General features: G+C 43.9%; 2 protein-coding genes across 2 annotated transcripts in view; one reads left to right on the forward strand and one right to left on the reverse strand.

Annotated features, from left to right (window-relative positions):
* The window catches only part of Kmo (kynurenine 3-monooxygenase), a 27,300-nt gene extending 18,901 nt beyond the window's left edge, over nt 1-8,399 (forward strand). The window contains exons 10-15 of the mRNA XM_031390470.1: nt 921-1,068; nt 2,489-2,546; nt 4,091-4,173; nt 6,259-6,360; nt 6,450-6,509; nt 7,953-8,399. Coding sequence (XP_031246330.1) covers nt 921-1,068; nt 2,489-2,546; nt 4,091-4,173; nt 6,259-6,360; nt 6,450-6,509; nt 7,953-8,132 — 631 coding nt within the window. The 3' untranslated portion in view covers nt 8,133-8,399. The remainder of the gene's footprint in view (nt 1-920; nt 1,069-2,488; nt 2,547-4,090; nt 4,174-6,258; nt 6,361-6,449; nt 6,510-7,952) is intronic.
* A 3,022-nt stretch (nt 8,400-11,421) lies between these two features.
* The window catches only part of Opn3 (opsin 3), a 33,406-nt gene continuing 24,679 nt past the window's right edge, over nt 11,422-20,148 (reverse strand). The window contains exons 2-4 of the mRNA XM_031390508.1: nt 14,570-14,889; nt 12,840-13,091; nt 11,422-12,152 (exon numbers count right to left, since the gene is read on the reverse strand). Coding sequence (XP_031246368.1) covers nt 11,889-12,152; nt 12,840-13,091; nt 14,570-14,889 — 836 coding nt within the window. The 3' untranslated portion in view covers nt 11,422-11,888. The remainder of the gene's footprint in view (nt 12,153-12,839; nt 13,092-14,569; nt 14,890-20,148) is intronic.

The raw sequence follows: 20,148 nt of genomic DNA on the forward strand, positions 1-20,148 counted from the left end.
GTCTGTGATTAACATTATCACAAATCATGGTGATCAGAATAGTGGACTTGAGTGTATACATGTTTATGTTGTATGTTTACATGCCCATGTGGAGGTGGTCCAAATGTACATGTGCCCACACATAGGTGCATCTTTCTGGAGGCCAAAGGCAATAATGTTAGGTGACTTTCTCAGTTGCTCTCCACCATATTTTTGAAGATAGGGTCTCTGAGTGAACCAGAAGCTTGTTTATGGGCTAGACTAGCTTGTCAGCAAGATGAATACCTCGGGCTTGATGATTAGGCAACCTAAACAATCACTAGTCAAATATTGTGTTGCTGATTGAAATATATTTCAAGTAAAAGTAGCTTGTGAATCTTTTCTACAAAGCATTGAAAAACATTTGGTTCATAGAAATATAATTTTAAAAGTTGATTGTAGCACAGTGAATAAATGGCCAAATTCTGGCAGTAGAATGTTTGTCAGTCAGCCCCAAGAGTCCTCCTGTCTCTATTTGCACCCACTGCTGGGATTATAAACACATACCCTACAGCTACATCCTGTGTGTCACCATACTTGGCTTTCTGCATGGAAATTAAGACTGTGGACTCAGGTCCTCATACCTGTATGGCCAGCCTTTTATGAAATCAGCTATCTCCTAAGCCCCAGAAGAGTGCAATTTAAGCCTAGAAGAAACTTCAATTTCCCTTTTCTTTGTTTACCCTGGTTCTGGGCATCGAACCAGGACCTTGCATGTGTTAAGCGAGCACTCCTCCATTGAACTGCATTTCCTTCTTTCATTTGCTGTTTTACTGTTGGCATTCTTACATATTTTTTTTTTCAGCAAATCATCCTTGGCAATAAAGCCCATACACTGGAAAAATGTAGCGGTGCTTGGCACGCAAGTAACCTTTCTGTATTCCCGTTGCTTCCTTCCAAAGGCAAGCCCTCATGAGAGACTTCTTTCTGTTGCCTGCCCAGCCCATGATATCAGTAAAGTGCTCTCCCTTCCACCTGAAGTCACACTGTGTGCTGATGGGAGATGCAGCCCATGCCATCGTCCCATTTTTTGGGCAAGGAATGAATGCGGTGAGTCCTTTTCCTGTAGGAAATTTCTTAGAACATTCGAAGGTCTGCCTCTAGTAGTAAATCTTAACTAAAAGCTCTAAACCACCCACACAGCCCCAAGAGCACAACCCATTCGCTTGTCACTCCAGTTGCTCAGTCAGACTGATTTCAACTCCACTGACGATCCAGACTGTTTGATACAAGAACTCAGCAGAGAAAAGCACGGCTTATGATTGAATACTAACTACCTCCATGACAATTTTTGTTGTCCTGATTAGAAAGAGATTTTTAAATGTAGTGCTCCTTTATTAAATGCTCACATTGAGAAACCTCATCAACTTCTTGCATACAAATACACATACATGCGATAATCATTTAGCAACCACTAGTCACATTTTTGCTTTGATAATAGAACTATATGTCAAGCAAAAAATAGCTTGTGACTTTCTCACAAAGCAGTTGCAAGCACTTTGGTTCATAAGAACATAAGTAAACATCAGTTGTAGCATTGCGGATGAATGCCCAGGTTCTCGCAGTAGTTCAATTCTTGCTTTCAGGAGTCACTACACAGTCTGTTTTACATACAGTACCTTATCCCTACCCATTCAAGTTTAATACTATACAGTTTTATTAAGTGTCCTTTCCAATACTTGCAGAGAGAAAACACATTCATTTTCAGTGAAAACTTCAAACTGTTATCTTGGCCTTATTTGTGATCACTGATGTCAAAGCTACCATGCCATAAAGGACAGTCAGACGTTGCTTATTTCAAATGCATTCACTCCATTTGATGCGAAAATATGTGTTTTTGTTGTTGTTGTTGTTGTTGTGTCTAAAACTGCAGTTGAATTTGTAGATAATGGAAGTAACAGTCCGCAGGGTTCTTATTTTTTGTAGCACTGAGTATCATCTTACTAGTTTTTAGAGTTCTTCATATTCAACATTTGCTTTAAGTTTGAGTTATAGGAACTCAGTTAATTTTATCCTATTATCAATTCTTTTAGCAGCAATGGGGATTGAACCTCAGGCCTCTTGCATGGCAGGTGCAGCACTCTACTGTTGAACTATAGGCTTAGTTCATGAAAGCATTCTAAATACGAATCTTAAAGGCCCGAATAATTTAAAAACTGACTCATGATAGAGACATATAGTTGTTAGTCTTAAAGAAGTATTGGGATCTACCCAAATAACAGATGTATTGATTTTTTTTACCATTAATTTATGAATCACTATACTCATTACGGATATCAATGGGGCAAAGTCAGAACCAGGGTCCAGCTGCTGGTCTCTGTATCATGATTAGGCATCAGATAAGAACCTACCTGTTATGTACTAAGGATCCACAGCCTGTTCATGATACCTGCCAGTGCTAGCTCTGTTCATATTTGCTGTGAGATGTTTCATTATTTCTGCCTCATCTTGACCATTGTTCTTGTTTCAGGGCTTTGAAGACTGTTTGGTATTTGATGAGTTAATGGACAAATTTAATAATGACCTTAGTAAGTACACTTTCTCAGTGGGACATGGACTAGCCCAGGTGATTAATGGTGGGCCTGTTTATGATCCCGGCACTTGAATAATATCTCTGCCACAGGCACTGCTTATCCCAGACAGGGAGCATTCAGAGAGAGAGAAGCCTAGGATTCAAGGAGGTCCATCCATGCTGGTCACCTTTCCATTACTATAACTATACCTGAGATAATCAACTCAGAGAGAAGGTTTACTGTGGCTCTCAGTTTCAGAAGTTCTACTCTGTGATCAGTTGGCCTCAGCACTAGGCCTGTGGAGAAGCAGCATCATAGTGAGGCACCAGAACCAGTCACTCACCTCCTGGTCTGGAAGTGAAAGAGAGACAGGGGGAGACCTGTGATCCACAGTCCTCTCCAAGGACATGCCTCCAGTGACCCAAGGGTCTCTTGGCAGGCCTCACCCTTGCAGGGTAACCCTTACCTGGAGAGCAAGCATGTCATGCATGGGCCTTCAAGGGACACTATGACCCAGCCTAAGACAAGGACCCTGCAGTGATCCACTTACAGATAAAATTTCCGAGCAGCAAATCATGATAGAGCCGTGCAACTTCCTCTCCCTTCCCACCTCAGTGGCCCACCTTTGCTTATAGCCTTTACAACACACCCTCAGAAATACTTAAGCCCCCCCCAAAGAAGCATGAAAAAGAGTAGTAAATAAGGGGTGAGCATCATTTAAAGTCACTGCATGAGCACGAAGAGCTACTTGTTTTTATAACTAGAGAGGCAATTTGAAGAGGGAAAGGTTCAGTTTACAGAGTGAGGAGCTTGGCAGCATGAGGTCCAGGCATCCCAGTCAGAAAGCAGAGAGACTTGCTGCCATTTGGTCAGCTTTCTACTTTTCATTTATTCTATTATGCCAGCATGTTGGGCAGTGCTGCCCACATTAAAGGTAGATTTTTTTTTTCTCTTAAATTCCGCCTCTCTGAAAAATCATCCCTATAGATACATACCCAGAGATGTGTTTCCATGGTAACCCTAAATCTGATCAAGTTCACAATATAGATTAACCATCACTGAATTGTTTTCCAATTGTGAAATAAGGGAAATGACAATTTTAACAACCAATAGTCTAATACTAGCTTTGACATATTTGATCACAACAGGAAATACTCTACAGACATTGCTTGTAGACTGTTGTGGTAATCAATAGTTTTTACAAGATTTGAATGCTGCTAGTGGGAACACTGTTTAGTTTGACCTAGCTGGATACCAGCATTTTTTTTAAAGATTTCATTTTATTTTGCTTTTTGAAAATATTTTTTAATACACATGCGTGCCTGTGTGTGACTTTACACCACATGTGCACAGATGCCCTTGGAGGCCAGAAGATGGCATTCGATCTGAGCTGCAGTGATAAGTGGATCTAATCCACTCAAGGTGGGTGCGGGGAACTGAACTCAGGACCTCTGGAAGAGCAGCCAATCCTCTTAACCACTGAGCCGTTCCCACAGCATTTTTTTTTTTTGGTAGATTGTTTTAAACACATATATATTTTATTTAATTTTGTCTTCTAGGTATGTGCCTTCCTGAATTCTCAAGATTTAGGATTCCAGATGACCATGCAATTTCAGACCTGTCTATGTACAATTATGTAGAGGTGAGCAAAGTTTGGCTCCACTCCATGAGATGGTTCACCTATAGACTACAAGTCTTTTTTTTTTTTTTTTTAATTTTCCTTTGCTCCAGCCATATTTCCTAAATGCTGCATAAGAATATGTGTGGATAAGAACATGTGTGTACATACAGATCGACTCATGTGAGCATGCGCATGTGTACACATACACACATACACACAAACAAACATAAAGCATTCTTTAAACATAGGTAAAGTGTTACTGTGTAGCCAGTGGCAAAGACTCCTACATATCCTGTCTGCCTGCATTTCAGGAGTACATAGAAGATAACCAGATAGCCGAGGATGACAAAATACCTAAAACTTCACAGATCCAAATTTCAGGCATTTAGGAGTTGGGCATACTCTAATCTCCTGAAATATGAATTTGAGATACATTAAAATAATCATGGGATCTTAAAAATATTAAATGACTTTTTAACAGGATATCCTGAGTCTTTAGAACACCATAGACTAAAAACAATGGATTATACCAAAGAAATTCTAGATCAAAAAGCTGAGCACTTTTAAGACTTGCACATTCATTCCATTTTAAGCCAGCCACATGAAAATTTAATGACAAATGGTTGTTATTATTGCTTTAAAAAATAGTGGACTGAAATAATTCACACAATCAACAGGGAAAACAGTGACTATTCCCATTTCTCTTGAAAACTGAAAGAAAGAATGTTAGCTTCAACTTGTGCATAATTGTATCTCATACGTTGGAGTCCTAGAAGACACTGGAAGACATTGATATATACGGCCTGACTCTAAAAATAGGTCACAGGCTAAGAGAGGATTCTGGATGAGGGCAGTTTGCTGCTCAAGCCTGAAGGCCTGAGTTCCTTTGCCCAGGAGGCATGGGAAAAGAGCTGGGTATGGCCATGTCTTTGTAGCTACAGAGTGTGAGGGCTCTGCTAGACATCAGCCAAGCTCCAAGTTTGTTGTGAGACTCTGCATCCTGAAATAAAGTGGAGAGTGATAGAACAGGGCCACCTTTCTAGTCTCTGCATGCATGTGCATATAGAAGTGTGCATACCTATGCCTGTGTGCATGCATGTACATGCGCACACACACACACACCCTCTCTCTCTCTCTCACACACACACACACACACACAGCAAAACACAGATGGCTACAACACTTTTGTTCTAAGTAATATAAACAAGGACAGACATTGCTATAAGTAATCCTTGTTGCCCACTAAGTAGTGGGCAACAGAAATTGATCAGATCTTTGAGCTCATAGGTCACTAGAAATTCTGGTCCACAATGGAGCTGAGGGGTTTACAGCCCCTTAGGACGAACAACTATGAACTAACTAGTACCCTCAGAGCTCTCAGGGTCTCAACCACCAACCAAGGACTGCACATGGAGGGGTCTGATTGTTCTGGTAGCGTGTGTATAGTAGAGGATTGCAATTTGATCATCAATAGGAGGAGAAGAGATCGGCCCTGTGAAAGTTCTGTGCCCCAGTGTAGGGGAATGCCAGGGCCAATAAGTGGGAAAGGGTGGGGTTGCAGGCATGGAGAGGGGGGAGGCAACAGGGGTTTGTTTTTGTTGTTTTTGTTTGTTTCTTTGTTTTTTGGAGGGGAAACTAGGAATGGAGAAATTTACATGTAAATAAAGAAAATATCTAATAAAAAAATTAATCTCAAAAAAAGAGAGATTTACAAATATTTATTTAAATTCTAAAACCAAACTTAACCAAAAGGTATTTTTCTAAACATAAACTTTATTCATGAAGTTTTACATGGATAAACAACTTTAAAAAAAAAAAAAGAAATTCTGGTCCAATAAATCTTTTGTCAAAACAAAGATTTTTATGTTGTAATTGTCCTCTGAGTGAAACCAGACTAGATTTTGTACATTTTCAAGGCAATGTCTTATACTACTGAAATTTCTTTAGAGAGCGTGAAAATAACTATTAGGAAGATGAGATTTCATTTTGACTCCTTTGTTAGCATCTGCTATTGTGACAACTGTGACTACGAGCAGCAGTGTGTTACTGTAAGGAAATAGAGGTGCTTCGTTGAAGGTATTCTTTTTAAGACTCCTGTCATTACAGATGCGAGCTCATGTCAACTCTAGGTGGTTCCTGTTTCAAAGGCTTGTGGATAAATTTCTTCATGTGATTATGCCTTCTACCTTTATCCCTCTCTATACCATGGTAAGGACTGTATTAGAGACTTCCCCTCCTTAGAGACCTCTGTTTAGCTATTAAAGAACTCGCCAGATACTTATTAAATCTCCCTGCAGGTCGCCTTCACCAGAATAAGATACCACGAGGCAGTGCTGCGCTGGCATTGGCAAAAAAAGGTTGGAAAAAGACTATTGAAAAACATGATGTGTTGAAATGTTATACAGTTTCATGGTCACACTTATGTCAGAAAAATATGGACATGACAGGACAGAGACATGCTTATCTTCCAGATAAAACCTATCTTGAGCCTACAGAGGATGGAGCACACACTCTACGTGATGGGGAGGGGAGGGTGGTGTGCAGCAGGGAAGCAAAGAGAAATTGAAGAGCAAACTGTGGCTGATATTTCTCAGCTTTTCACTTTGCACTAGCTACATGATCCATTCCTAAATTTCTGCAATATGTGATATCTTTGCAGGCTTAACTTGTAAAATTAGACCCAGCTGTATCATTTATAAAACACTACCTAATGAAATGTAGTGTAGAATACAGCAAGGCATGCGTTTTGAGCCATTGAGCCAGTGGTGCTATTGAATGCAATTCCAATTCCTGACTGCTTTGGGGGATTTTATTGATTGATAGTTTTATTGGATACATGTATACTGCACCAGATACTTTGATGAACAAGATGCTGCCCCTACCCTACATATGGCTCAGGGGCTAATAGAAAAGGTGGACAAATATGATGGTGGATGCTCCATGAGCCACTGCAGGAGAATATGGGAGTAGCCTAGAGAATGAAGACTGGAGAAACAGGAACCAGGAGGCCCAGAGAATAAGGATGGCCATATGGAAGCTGGAGAGGCAAGAAGGACTTTCAGCATCTTGCTGAAATGGGAAGAAGATGAGCTTAAGGAAGTCTGAGAGACCCAAGAAGGCTTAAACACCAAAGCTAGGATTTTAGTGAGGTCCCTTCACTGTGTAGGGAACGGTTTGGAAAGAATCAAGATCTATCTGTAAGTTCTACCTCTATAAAAACGAATACAGAGGGGCTGAGAAGGTTGCTCAGTGGGTAAAGTACCTCCTGCACAATTATGAGACACCCCCCCAGCACCCACATAAAAGCTGGACATAGCACACATCTGCCTATTCTAGGGGTGAGGGTGGGGCTGATTCCGGGGGGCTTGCTAGCCAAAACAGCGAGCTTCAAGTTCAGTGAGAGACTCTGTCTCAGAATAGTAAATTAGAGAGAGAATGGGGAAGCCACCTGACATTGACCTCTGTTCTCTACATGTGTATACACTGGCAAGTGCATGTCCCCTGTGTGCGATACAATACACATATAAACACATACACACCAAATAAAATAGAGTTCCTGACTTCAAAGATATAAACACACAAAGGAGAAGAGCCAGTGACAGGCAAACACTGAAATATGGGTAGGGACAGAACAGAAGTCAAGCAAGCAAGTTGCTGCTGCCAGTTAAAAGCAGTAGAGAGTTGAGTGCCTGTCTGTGATGTAGGAGGGGAATCGAGTGCTCGTCTGTGATGTAGGAATGAAGTTTATTTCAAGATCCAACGTCTAGATGAATGGCTTTGGGTTTTTGCTGTGCTTGCAGGTGATAAACAGAGGACTCTTCATCCTTGGGTCCCTGATTGCTATCGGAAGTGCCTACACACTTGTGCACCACCTGTCCCCAAGACCTCTGGAGTTCTTGAGAAGACCTGCCTGGATGGAAACCACCAGCTACTGGAACAGGACCACAGACATTTCCCTGCAAGTTCCATGGAGTCACTAGGACAAAGACCCCAGTTTACCAACCATATGGTCAAAGTTCCGGGTAGCAAATGTTTGATTCCTCCTCAATAGCAAGGGTGGAAAGCATGTTTCCATTGCCGTTTTCAGTTCACTACTGGGAAGTAGTTGTCAGCCTAGAATGAAGCTTGGTGTGAAATCTGTGTATTGGTTCAGCTGAGCCACGGAAGAATCTGTCTCATCATTTTGCATGCTTGGGCTGGGTCACTTTAAATTTAAAAACACAATAACCAAGGTCTCTTTCACTTCTCAAAAAAAAAAACAAAAAAAAAAAACATTTTTTCCCTACAGAGGACAACATAGAATCAACAACCCTCAGGACTGAAAACCACTGCTTGCCTAGTTCTGCTTCCTCTTTATAGCAGTAGATGGGGCCTGCAGGTTCACAGCTACTTGCTGAAGGTAGAAGTGTGAGTGAGAGGCAGGGTGTCCCAAAGAGTTCCAAGATAAATCTGATTTACCGGCCAGTCCCCAGACCCCAGCATTCTTAGTTTTTTGAAGAGTAGGAAAGAGCTATTAATGACATCCTAAGTGAAGGGTGAGAAAGGGTTGTAAGTAGTAATAAATTTATACCAGGGTAGAGAGGAGATGGGAGCGTGTTTTCCAGAAGCATGGAGACACAGTTTATTCCATTTCAGGCATGCAGAAGTGATTCCTTGACTGCCCCACTGATGCAAGCAGAAGCTAACTTCGTTATCAGAGGGCAACACAGAGACACCCTTTCCGCATCTTTCTTCAGTTTGCTGGCTGACTGGGACACTTCTTTTTTTTTTTTTCTTATAGGGACAACATTTCATTGGGGCTGGCTTACAGTTTCAGAGCTTCCCTCCATTATTATCAAGATGGGAGCATGGCATCGCCTAGGCAGGCATGGTCCTAGAGGAGCTGAGAGTTCTATATCTTCATCTGAAGGCTGCCAGGTGAATACTGACTTCCAGGCAGCTAGGATGAGGGTCTTAATGCCCACACCCACAATGACACACCTACTCCAACAGGTGCACACCTTCTAATAGTGCCACGCCCTGGGCCGAGCATATACAGACCATCACAGGCGGCTTACGGGTTCAGAGGTTCAGTCCATTATAATCATGGTGGAAGCTTGGCGGTGTTCTGACTGAGACACTTAGAAATTCTTTTCATTGTCAGTTTTGAGAGCTACAATAATAGTTATCTAGGAAATCAAAAACTGAGGAAATAAAGATAAAACAAATTGGCATTTTCCATAATGTCAAAGACATTCTTGAGTCTATGTTTGATGTGTTGGGGGAAAAAAAAAAATCATTGTTTTCCTGGTAAGGAGTATAGCTCAGTGGGAGAGTGGTCATGCATATGGCCCTGGGTTAGATTCAACAGCATTGCAAAAATAAACAGAATAATTGTTTCTTTTATTTATCTTAAGGTCATTGGCCATGGCTAATATAGCAGACAGATTGACAAAAGAAAACGAAGCTGGGCGGTGGTGGTGCACGCCTTTAATCCCAGCACTTGGGAGGCAGAGGTAGGCGGATTTCTGAGTTCGAGGCCAGCCTGGTCTACAGAGTGAATTCCAGGACAGCCAGGGCTATACAGAGAAACCTTGTCTTGAAAAACCAAAAATAAAAAAAAAAAAAATAACAACAAACCAGACAAAGGAAAACGAACTGAAGTTTAAGAGCATATACATATACACATGGGAGACACTGAGAAAATGAGCTGACTTAGGGGCTGGAGAGATGGCTCATCTGTTAAATACCTGTGTTGCTCTTGAAGAGGCTTCTTAGATCAGCTCCCAGCACCCATGTCAGGCAGCTCACAACTGCCCAGAACTCCGGCTCCAGGAAATCCAACCCCTCCGACTTCCTTGGGCCCCCACACCCATGGGCACATAAGCACACAGACTTACCTCCACAAGAGAATTAAAAGTCTTTAGAGGCCATAATTTCTGGAAGAAGCAGGAGGGTGAATGGGAAGAGTTAGAGGAAAGAAAGGAAGGGAGGAAATGATGCAATTTTAAGTCAAAAAATGAAAGAATATTTAAAAGGGGGATCATGTGATATGCAATGTTTTTTGGGAAAGGCATTGTTTTTAAATAAAAATCTAGTACATTTTAAAAAGCATTTCAAAAGACAGTGAAACAAAGCTCTAACTTACATTATCTTCAACAGGAAGTAAACTTTTAGAGACATGCTGAAGGATTGAAATCCCTGAGGTAGCATCCTTAGGAGGTCACCTTGGCAAATGGGCGTGGGGGGGAGGGGCTTTTCTTCTCATGCTTCTTTATAGTGACTTCCAACTCAAGGGAACCCTGAAAACTAGAGCATATTTTGGGGGTATTCTGTTCTCCCCCAGGTATGAACAATGACACATGGGAAAGAGTGCTCTTCATTTACTGATAAACAATGAAAATTAAATAATACATTGGATGGAGCTGGTGAGCTTTTCTCAGTGAGAAAAGGAGCTTGCTGGCAAGCCTGATGACTTAGGTGTGATCTCTGGCCCTCACATGGTGGAAGGAAAGAATGGATTCCCACAAGCTGTCCTCTGGTTTCCACATGCACAGTATAACATGAATGTGTGTGCACACACCTACAATAAATAAATGTAATAAAATTTAAATACTAATAATACATGATATTAACACACTAAAGTATTTATCTTCACCTCTCTCTGAACATTGTTTACTGGGAACTCCTCCTCTGGTGCAGAACTTTTGACAGAATAGTGGGAACTTACTAAAAAGAAAGGAAATTTTGTCAAACTGATTTCTGAGATGAATGGATGGAGGTATCAATCTATCCTCAACACCCCGTTTCCCATGCCCGTTCTCCACTGTGTTCCCGTGCCCGTTCTCCACTGTGGTCCCATGCCCGTTCTCCACTGTGTTCCCGTGCCCGTTCTCCACTGTGGTCCCGTGCCCGTTCTCCACTGTGGTCCCGTGCCCGTTCTCCACTGTGGTCCCATGCCCGTTCTCCACTGTGGTCCCGTGCCCGTTCTCCACTGTGGTCCCGTGCCCGTTCTCCACTGTGGTCCCGTGCCCGTTCTCCACTGTGGTCCCGTGCCCGTTCTCCACTGTGGTCCCATGCCTGTTCTCCGCTGTGGTACCGTGCCCGTTCTCCGCTGTGGTCCCATGCCCGTTCTCCACTGTGGTCCCGTGCCCGTTCTCCGCTGTGGTACACATGACCACTGTGTACACACTCTGCTTTTCTACAATGCTTCCTACAGAATCCTCTGGAACTTGCTTTCTTGATCTGAAGCCCTTGCAGCTAGACTACACACATGACAACAGCCTTGAGTTTTCAGATAAAAGTAGGGATTGATTTATTATCTTTTTGATAAGTTGAAATGGTCAAACATACAACATGGCACAGAATAGGACCCCACACGGCAACGTACTCCAGATGTTCCAGTCACTGCACACATGTACATGAGACAGTTATTTTTATAGTGAAATACATTTGATAAATAAAATGTATCATGTGCTTTGGCAAATTCAGTCGTTCAAATATTAAATCCTGGCATAGTAGACGATGATGCCAGATGCTCATCTTGTGCCACCAGGAGTTTCTCAAGTTATAAAGCACCCATTGAGTTAAAATGATTTGTCTTGCTCAGTCGCTGCTTGAACACAGACAACGTATGGTCCATTCAGATGTCCTGCAGGGCCACAGAGGTTGTGTCACTATTACACCAAATGGGGATTCTGGTGCACTCCTGACAGTGATATTGTGTGGTGGCTGAAACAAGACCCTGTCTTCCGTTCTTATAGAGGACGCACTTGGATTACATCGACCTTAGATGCGCTGCTTCTGTCACTGTCCTCTACTGACAGGGACTCGTCACTGGTGATGATAAAGATGATGGAGGAGGAGTTAAAGGTCACTTTCTTCTTTGGCCTGTCCCCATCTTTCTGTGACATCACGATGGGCCTGATCTGCATTTCACTCTCAGCTGCTGGCAGGTTTTTAGCAGGCCGCTGGCATCTCAGCAGACGGAAGCATAGGAGCTGCAGAAGAGACCTCCGAAACTGCCAAGGAAAACGGAGCGATAAAGTCAATTATTAAGTTATTTATTTGTGTGTGTGTGTGTGGGTATGTGTGTGTGTATATGTATGTGTGTGTATGTGTATGTATATGTGTATGTGTGTGTGTGTGAGTGTGTGTATATATGTGTGTGTGTGTGTGAGTGTGTGTATGTATGTGTGTGTGTGTGAGTGTGTGTATGTATGTGTGTGTGTGTGAGTGTGTGTATGTATGTGTGTGTGTATATGTATGTGTGTGTATGTGCATGTATATGTGTATGTGTGTGTGTGAGTGTGTGTATGTGTGTATGTGTGTGTGTGTGTGTGTGTGTGTGTGTGTGTGTGTGAGTGTATGTGGGTATGTACACATTTGATACCTACAGAGGCCAGAAGAGAGCATTGCATACCCTGGAGCACAGGTTTCAGGTAATAGTGAGCCACCTGACAGGGGTGTGCTGGGACTCAAATTCTGGTCTGCTAGAAGAATAGCAGGCACTCTTAGCCTCTGAGCCCTCTCCCCACCACACTTACACATACTTATTGACTTAGGTTCTTTTTCTTTAGATTGGTTGTTTTATTTATCCTTGACACTCCTCTAAGTTGTCAAACCTCAAAAAAAAAATAATAATAATAATCTATTTCTACTTGTAACCCAGGATAGAAAAAAAAAAGTCCCGTAAGGCCAGAGCTTACCTTTCTGATCATGAAGATGTAGATAACTGGGTTGTACACAGTGCTCGATTTAGCAAAGAGAGAAGAAACAATAGACACAGTTGGGGTGACCAGGTGTCCATAGCCATTGACCACCAAGAAGCGGGTCACTACATAAGGCATCCAGCAGGTGAGAAAGACAAAGGCCATCAGGAAGCACATCTTGGCTACTTTGTTTTCATATCTTAGCATCTTGATCACTTGAATTGTCTGAAGATCTTCAACACAGCGAAGCTGCAGGGAGAAAGGATGAGACTGAAAATGACCCCTTGCCTTTTGGAGCAGACAAGTGGCCACTATATCTCCCTGGTCTCCAGTTCTCTCAACTAAAAACTATTGTGGTCGAGCTGAGTGAATAGCTCCTTAGAATTTACGACATGTGCATGTGCATGCATGGGCATGTGCGTGTGCAGGTACGTGAGTGTGCAGTGTGTGTGTGTGTGTGTGTGTGTGTGTGTGCATGTGTGAAAGAGAGGAAGTGGGGAGAAGGAGAGGGAAGGGGACATGAAGATGATGGGCACATGCATCCAACAGCATATGTGTGGAGCTTGGAGGATAACCTCCAGTCCCCCATCTTCCACCTTGTTCCAGATAAGACAGGGTCTCTCAGCTAGTCTGCAAGTTTCAAGAGATTCTCCTGCCTCATTTCTCATCTTAGGATAGAATTGTTTGCATTGCAGATACACATTGCTGTACTACACCTGGCTTTACATAGATTTTGGGATCCGAACTTAGGTTCTCACATCTGAACAGCAATTGCTTTCCTCACAGGAACCATCTCACAAACTCCCTTTAATGGTTTTTAAATGCTTTTCTAACTTACTTAATAAAGGTAAAAGAAATTATTTCATTTAGATTTTCAAGTCCCCAAAAGACAACCCAAAAGGCTTGTGGATGAATGGAAACAATTTCTTCATGATTGAGGAAACTGTTTTGTCGAGCACTAATTCATAAATTCTCCGGCCAGGTCACAGGGTCACAGACTTGTGCCGTGATGGGCATTCTACAGAGAGAAGCCTGCAGCTTGAAACGCAGGCAAATTGTTTGCATGGAGTTCTCTGCTCGATAATAACACAGGTTGAAGTGAAATCTCTTTGCTAGTCACTCCCCCTTCACCCCTTCCCTTAGACCTTGTAACTCATTCCAAAAATAGCTATGGTCAGTCATATAGACATATGCATGTATATGCACATATACACAACCCTACAGACACACAGAAGTTGGGAAATGACACGTGGCTGAAGTTAATGTTGCCATGTTGCTGGGTCCATGTGTCAGTTACTGCATTCTCCACCTGGCTGGTTCCCACATACAACGTGCTTAGTGTGTGTTCCAGTCCTTTAAACCTCTACCAATCTCTCGTAAGTGGGTTCCTCTGATCTTGGAATGCATCTAACTATGGAAATTGTAACTTTTCCTCTCAGAATTCTTAACTGTTGGGAGTGCTGTGGGGTATGGGTTGGAACTGCCCATCTGCCTTCCCTTGCTTCTTTTGGAGTTAGAGGATGGTGCACAGAGAGCAAGGTCATCCCTCGCTGATCTGCTTAGGAAACGACTCACAGGGCAAAGTTCTACCCGAGATTAAGGAAGGCCTGTAGGGTCTTTCAATTCCGGGTGACTAACTGCTCATCTAGGAAGAGCTTGATTCTTTTCACATCAGGTGACAGATGTGGCCATGGTTCGGAGAGGGGCATCTGCAGCCTTCAACTCACCATTCGAACAGAATACAGGATGTGACCGTAGCAATGGGCTATGATGCCCACGGGCACCACCAGGCAGCCAAGAAACAGGAAGAGCACAAAGGAGGAGTCGTTGGCATCCTTGGATTTCCAGTCCACGGTGCAGCCCAGTCCGTGTACGTCTAGGATGTACCTGTTCCAACCCAGAAGAGGTGCTCCTGCCCATGCCAAGGAGTACAGCCAGATGTAGGTAATGGCCCTCCAGGCCCAGGAAAAATTGATCACTCTGGCATGGACCACACGGATATAACGTTCATAAGCCAGCACGGTGAGGGTGGTAATGGAAACAAACCCTGCAAGAAAGAATAGTAGAGTTTGGATCGGGGGAAGTCCCTGGAAAAATCTTATGTCCCACCACAAATACCGTACAGAGAACCTGAGGTCAATGGGAGCTGTAGAAACAGCAAGAGATGCAGAGTGGTCACAAACCAGGCTCCCCAGGAAAATCAACTAGGGATGCATTTACCTATAGAAGAAAATGAAGAATAAAAACAGCATGTGGTTTATAGGACAAAGCCCAAAGCCCTGAACTCAGCCCAGTCCCAAATGACTCGGCCTCTGCTTGAAGAGAAAGCTACCAGTTCTACATTCACCCACTCTGTCTCTGTGTCAGGGCTGGCCATGACATGAGGACCTGTCAGGACATCGCACTGTCTACACCACGATGTTTGGAACCCTCTAGAACCACAAGGCAAAAGAAATCTTTCTTTGTTTAAATTGTTTGCCAAATGTCTTTGTGGCAGTAGTACGGAATTAAACAAAGCAGCCTGAAGAGAGCTCTGGTAACACAAGACAGCACACCTGGCACACCCCTTTGCCACCTGGGGCTCTCACAGGGAAGGAAAACAAGGCTGGTCTTCAAAAACACAGCTTGAAGGAATCAGGGCCCCTGTGAAGAGTTACAGGGACCAATCCCAGTCCTCTGACTATCTGGCTGCAAGGCTTCCAGAGAGTAAGGTAATCTCCCTAGGTCCTGGATTTCTGTTTTCCTAAAACTAAAAAGTCCGTTCACATTATAAAATTCTGTGACTGGGAAAGTGTGAAATGAAGAGACACCTGCCTTAAGAATCGGCAAACTGGTTACTATTCACTTGCACCATGTGTTTCATATGTGTAAAGGTAGAGGGGCAGCATTATTCCGATGTCAGATACATAAGCCATTAGTAATTGAAGAATCAATAAGAGTATTTACTATTTCTGGACCAAAAGAAGCCTGTGTTCTGGGACACAGTGTGAAGAAAGCACTTCAGAGAGCAGAGACCAACAGCAAATGGCATACACACCTCAATTCAAACTACAGTAACAGATTCTGAGGGTTAAATTAGATATGTTGCTTCAAGAATGATATACCCTTTAATTATTTACCTAAAAAGACATCTAGAAGCTAAGGACGTAATAAATTGAGGTTTAAAATATAGTTGACTCTATGTGTTAACATCAGGACATCCAAAGCCTGTGGTGATGCATGGGTGGGTCCACAGACCTGTTGCCAGGGCAACAGCCACCATATTCCCAGAATCCATTGGGCTCACCTCCCACCTTTACCTGTGGCCATACATCACAACCCATATATACACGAGGAACATTCCTCCATCTTTCTCTCTCTCCCCCTCCTATCCTTCCGCACCACTACCCCCTCTCTCCCTCTCAATTAAACCTCTTATACGAGCAACTGCTTGGGCCTAGTGTGTGGTATGTTCTGACTCGACCCGCCATTCTAACACATCATTTGGTGCCGAACTCCAGGATTTGGCGGTTTGAGTCAGCCAGTACCCACTCCGCTACCCTGCAGCGGGGAGGGCAGAGGCCACAACCACGTGGATCGGTCTGGCACCAGCACCGCGGCTGCAATCAGTACGTGAGTTCAGCTGGCGGCTGCAACAATCGCAGGCTTTCATCATGGAAGCTGCCGCTGCTGGCTGAAGACACCAACACCAAGTTGAACCGAAGCCTCAGCCAAGCACTGCAGGACATACAAACTTCTACCACATGAGCTGTGCCCCACCTGGTCTATCATCTGGGGCTAGCCTCTGCTCAGGTCCACACCTACCCATTCAGTTCTATGTTTTCCATTTACCAGTCCGCTATAATTCTCACACAGACACTGGCATATTAATTAATGGGATTAGTTAAGGGGAGGACCACCAGCTTCCCAGATATGACCTAACCAGTTTTCTCTGAGAACCACGGGGTTTACAGTCAAGCCTCCCAGTTGACATAAGTCTCAGGACTTCTGCCATTGTTTGCTCCTCCCTCAAAAGCAACTCTCATTCCCAATTTTTTTTCCAGGCTCTAGCAGCCGTAAAATCCTTGGATCCAGGGTGGGTTTCTTCCCACAGCAGGCTGCTGGGGTCTGCTGGGTAACCACTAGGGGTTTCTCGTGACGACTTCAATCACTAGCTTTGGCTGTTAACTCTTTGGTGCTTGGATTGTTCTCAGGATGCTGGTAGGAACATCCAACCACCCCCCAATGGGTGCCAGAATGTCTTCTACTGTACCTCCAGGCACCCCACTGGAATGCCTCCTGGAAAATCTCAAATCTTTAAAGCTAATGCCTGACTTGAAGGCATCAAAATTAATATATCTGCAAAAAGATCTGGATTAAATAGCAACTAAATGGGAGTTCAAAATGGCCACTTAATGGCACCCTAGATCCAACTATTTTAAGGGATCTTAATACATACTGCCAGTGAACTGGTAAATGGAAGGAGGGTCCCTATGTCCAAGTATTTATTTATCTCCATTCCAATCCCTCCTTGTGCTCTACCTGTTCCCCAACCCAACTTCTCTAAGCCATGAAATCTACACAACCTCCTCTAGATGACACTACAATGCTAGATGCAGCTAATGAACCACCCCCTTTTCGCCAGACCTGTCTCCACACCACCGAAACCCAAACTGCTGCCTCAGTTTCTCCTCCTCACCAGGATGCCCCAGAGCCTGCTAGCTCTACCTCTCCAGACCCCTCCCCTTCCTCTGTGCCAGTTGTGGACTGCTCCAAATGCCCCACATTAGCAGCTACCTTCACTCTTCCTGTCACCCACTCTAAAGCTACAGCCAAACCTTCAAGTCCTTCCTCCCCAGAGACACCTGACCCAGCAATGGTCCTACCTCTAAGGGAAGTTGCTGGAGTAGATGGTCTTGTCAGAGTACATGTTCCGTTCTCTCTTAGTGAACTTTCCCAAATAGAAAACAGGCTGGGTTCCTATACTTCTAACTCTTCCAAGTTTATTAAAGAGTTCGAGTATATCACTCAATCTTACAGCTTGACTTTCCATGATGTTCATGTGATCCTTACTAACAACTTACTTCCTGAGGAATGCAGACGAGTCTGGGAAGCAGCAAAAATGCATGCAGATGGAATTCACCAAACAGATGGCACATACCCAATTGGCTCCGAGACAGTGCCGGACCAGGAGCCCTGGTAGAATTACAATTCTGCAGGTGGTATTTTAGTCAGGGACAGGTTCATTACATGCCTTCTGGCTGGCCTTAGAAAAGCGGCCTTAAAGCCAGTAAATTTTGAAAAACTCCAAGAGGTTGTCCAGGACAAGCAGGTGAATCCATCTCAATTTTTAGAACGCCTTATGAAGGCTTTATTGCAGCATACTGATCTGGACCCTGAAAACCCAGAAGGTAAGCAACTTCTGATGACCTACTTTTCCCAGAGTTACCCCGACATAAGAGCTAAACTTAAAAAACTGGAGAGGGGACCCCTAACTCCACAGGCAGAAGTCTTAGTGCTGGCCTTCAAAGTGTACCATGGGAGAGATGATAAAATCCGCAAACAAAAATACCATATATGCTGCCAAAGGCTGTCCAACCAGCCCCAGCCACTACCCTGGACTCATTTGGTCTCCTAAGACTCAGAGACCATCAGGCACCTGCTACAAATGTGGTAAAAAAAGGTCACTGGGCAAAATCCTGCCCTAACTTCCACAAGCCAAAAGGGCCATGCCCTAGGTGCCATCAAGAGGGACATTGGGCTGTTGATTGCCCAAAGGGACATCACTCCCAGATAACCCTCCAACTGATCTCCTAGGCTTGGCTATGGCTGACTGAGGAGGCCTGAGCTCCCCTGACCCGACCACTGCCATCACTAGCAGGGAGCCCCAGGTAAATATTGTGGTATGTGGGCAGTCCATCTCCTTCCTCTTGGACACTGGAGCCACTTACTCGATCCTGATGGAGTTTTGGGGACCCACTTCTCCTTCTGGTTCTCCTATTGTCGGGGTAGGAGGACAACCTTACTTCCCTCTCCAGAACCCACCACTTAGTTGCATTTTTAGTGGTGTACCTTTCACCCATTCCTTTTTGGTAGTGCCAACATGTCCTGTCCCCTTATTGGGAAGGGATCTTCTAGCTAGGCTGGGAGCCTCTATTTCCTTTGTTCCCCATATTCGCCCAAACCCAGGCTCGCCAGCGGTTCCTCTGCTCCTTCTCCTAGCCAGACAACCTACTAACATTAACATGCTATATCCTTTACCAGCTTCTCAGGTAGATCCCCAAGTCTGGGACATCCAGAACCACTCTGTTGCTAAACACCATTCTCCTGTTGTCATCCAGTTACTGGGCTCTACCAGGTATATAACCCAAGCTCATTACCCTCTCTCTCTACAGCCTACTCCTGGGGACTTAAGCTTCTTAAAATCTATCATTGCTTCTTGCAAAATCTGTCAGAAGTCTGACCCCAACTCAAAGTATTATAGCACCCCTTTTCCTACCCATCAGGCTAGAGGTTCCTTTCCTGGAACTGACTGGCAACTTGACTTTACCCACATGCCCACTGTCAGGCATGCCAAGTACCTCCTGGTCTTGGTGGACACCTTCTCAGGGTGGGTAGAGACATTTCCCACAACTAACAAAAGGGCTCAGACAGTCTCTGATCTCCTCCTCCAAGAGATCATCCCTCGGTTTGGTGTCCCAGCCTTTCTCCAATCAGACAATGGTCATGAATTTACTTCCCAAGTCTCTCAAATCCTATCTAAGGCCCTAGATATCCCCTGGCATTTTCACATTCCTTACCACCCTCAATCTTCTGTGGGTGTGGGCTTTAAGACCCTCATCCTAGCTGCCTAGAAGCCAGTGTTCTGCTGGCAGCCTTCAGATGAAGATAGAAAACTCCCAGCTCAGTCTGAACGCTGCCATGCTCCCACCTCGATGCTACTGGACTGACCTTCTGAACCTGTAAGCCAGCCCCAATTAAATGTTGGCCTTACAGGAGTTCCCTTGGTCATGGTGTCTGTTTACAGCAGTAAAACCCTAAGACAGGCTTTGTGACAATCACTGTACATACAGTGTGTCTGCCATTCTTCCAGAAAAAGAAATCTGTGGCTCACAAGAGCCAAGGAGCCCTGTCGGTAGTGGAGACTATTTTGAGAACCCAACTCTGACCTCTCGAGTCTATTGCTTTCTCCTTAACATTGTGTCTTTGCTTTCATGTGTACTATAAGGGAAGAGAGGAAAGAGTCCCGACAGCTTTGTGGAGCAGGAGGGAGTCCAGTCTGAGTGGGGAAGGCTGAGAGGATAAGCACCATCAAATATATATATAT

Source organism: Mastomys coucha, unplaced genomic scaffold (genome assembly GCF_008632895.1).
Source record: "Mastomys coucha isolate ucsf_1 unplaced genomic scaffold, UCSF_Mcou_1 pScaffold1, whole genome shotgun sequence".
NCBI classification, from domain to species: domain Eukaryota; kingdom Metazoa; phylum Chordata; class Mammalia; order Rodentia; family Muridae; genus Mastomys; species Mastomys coucha.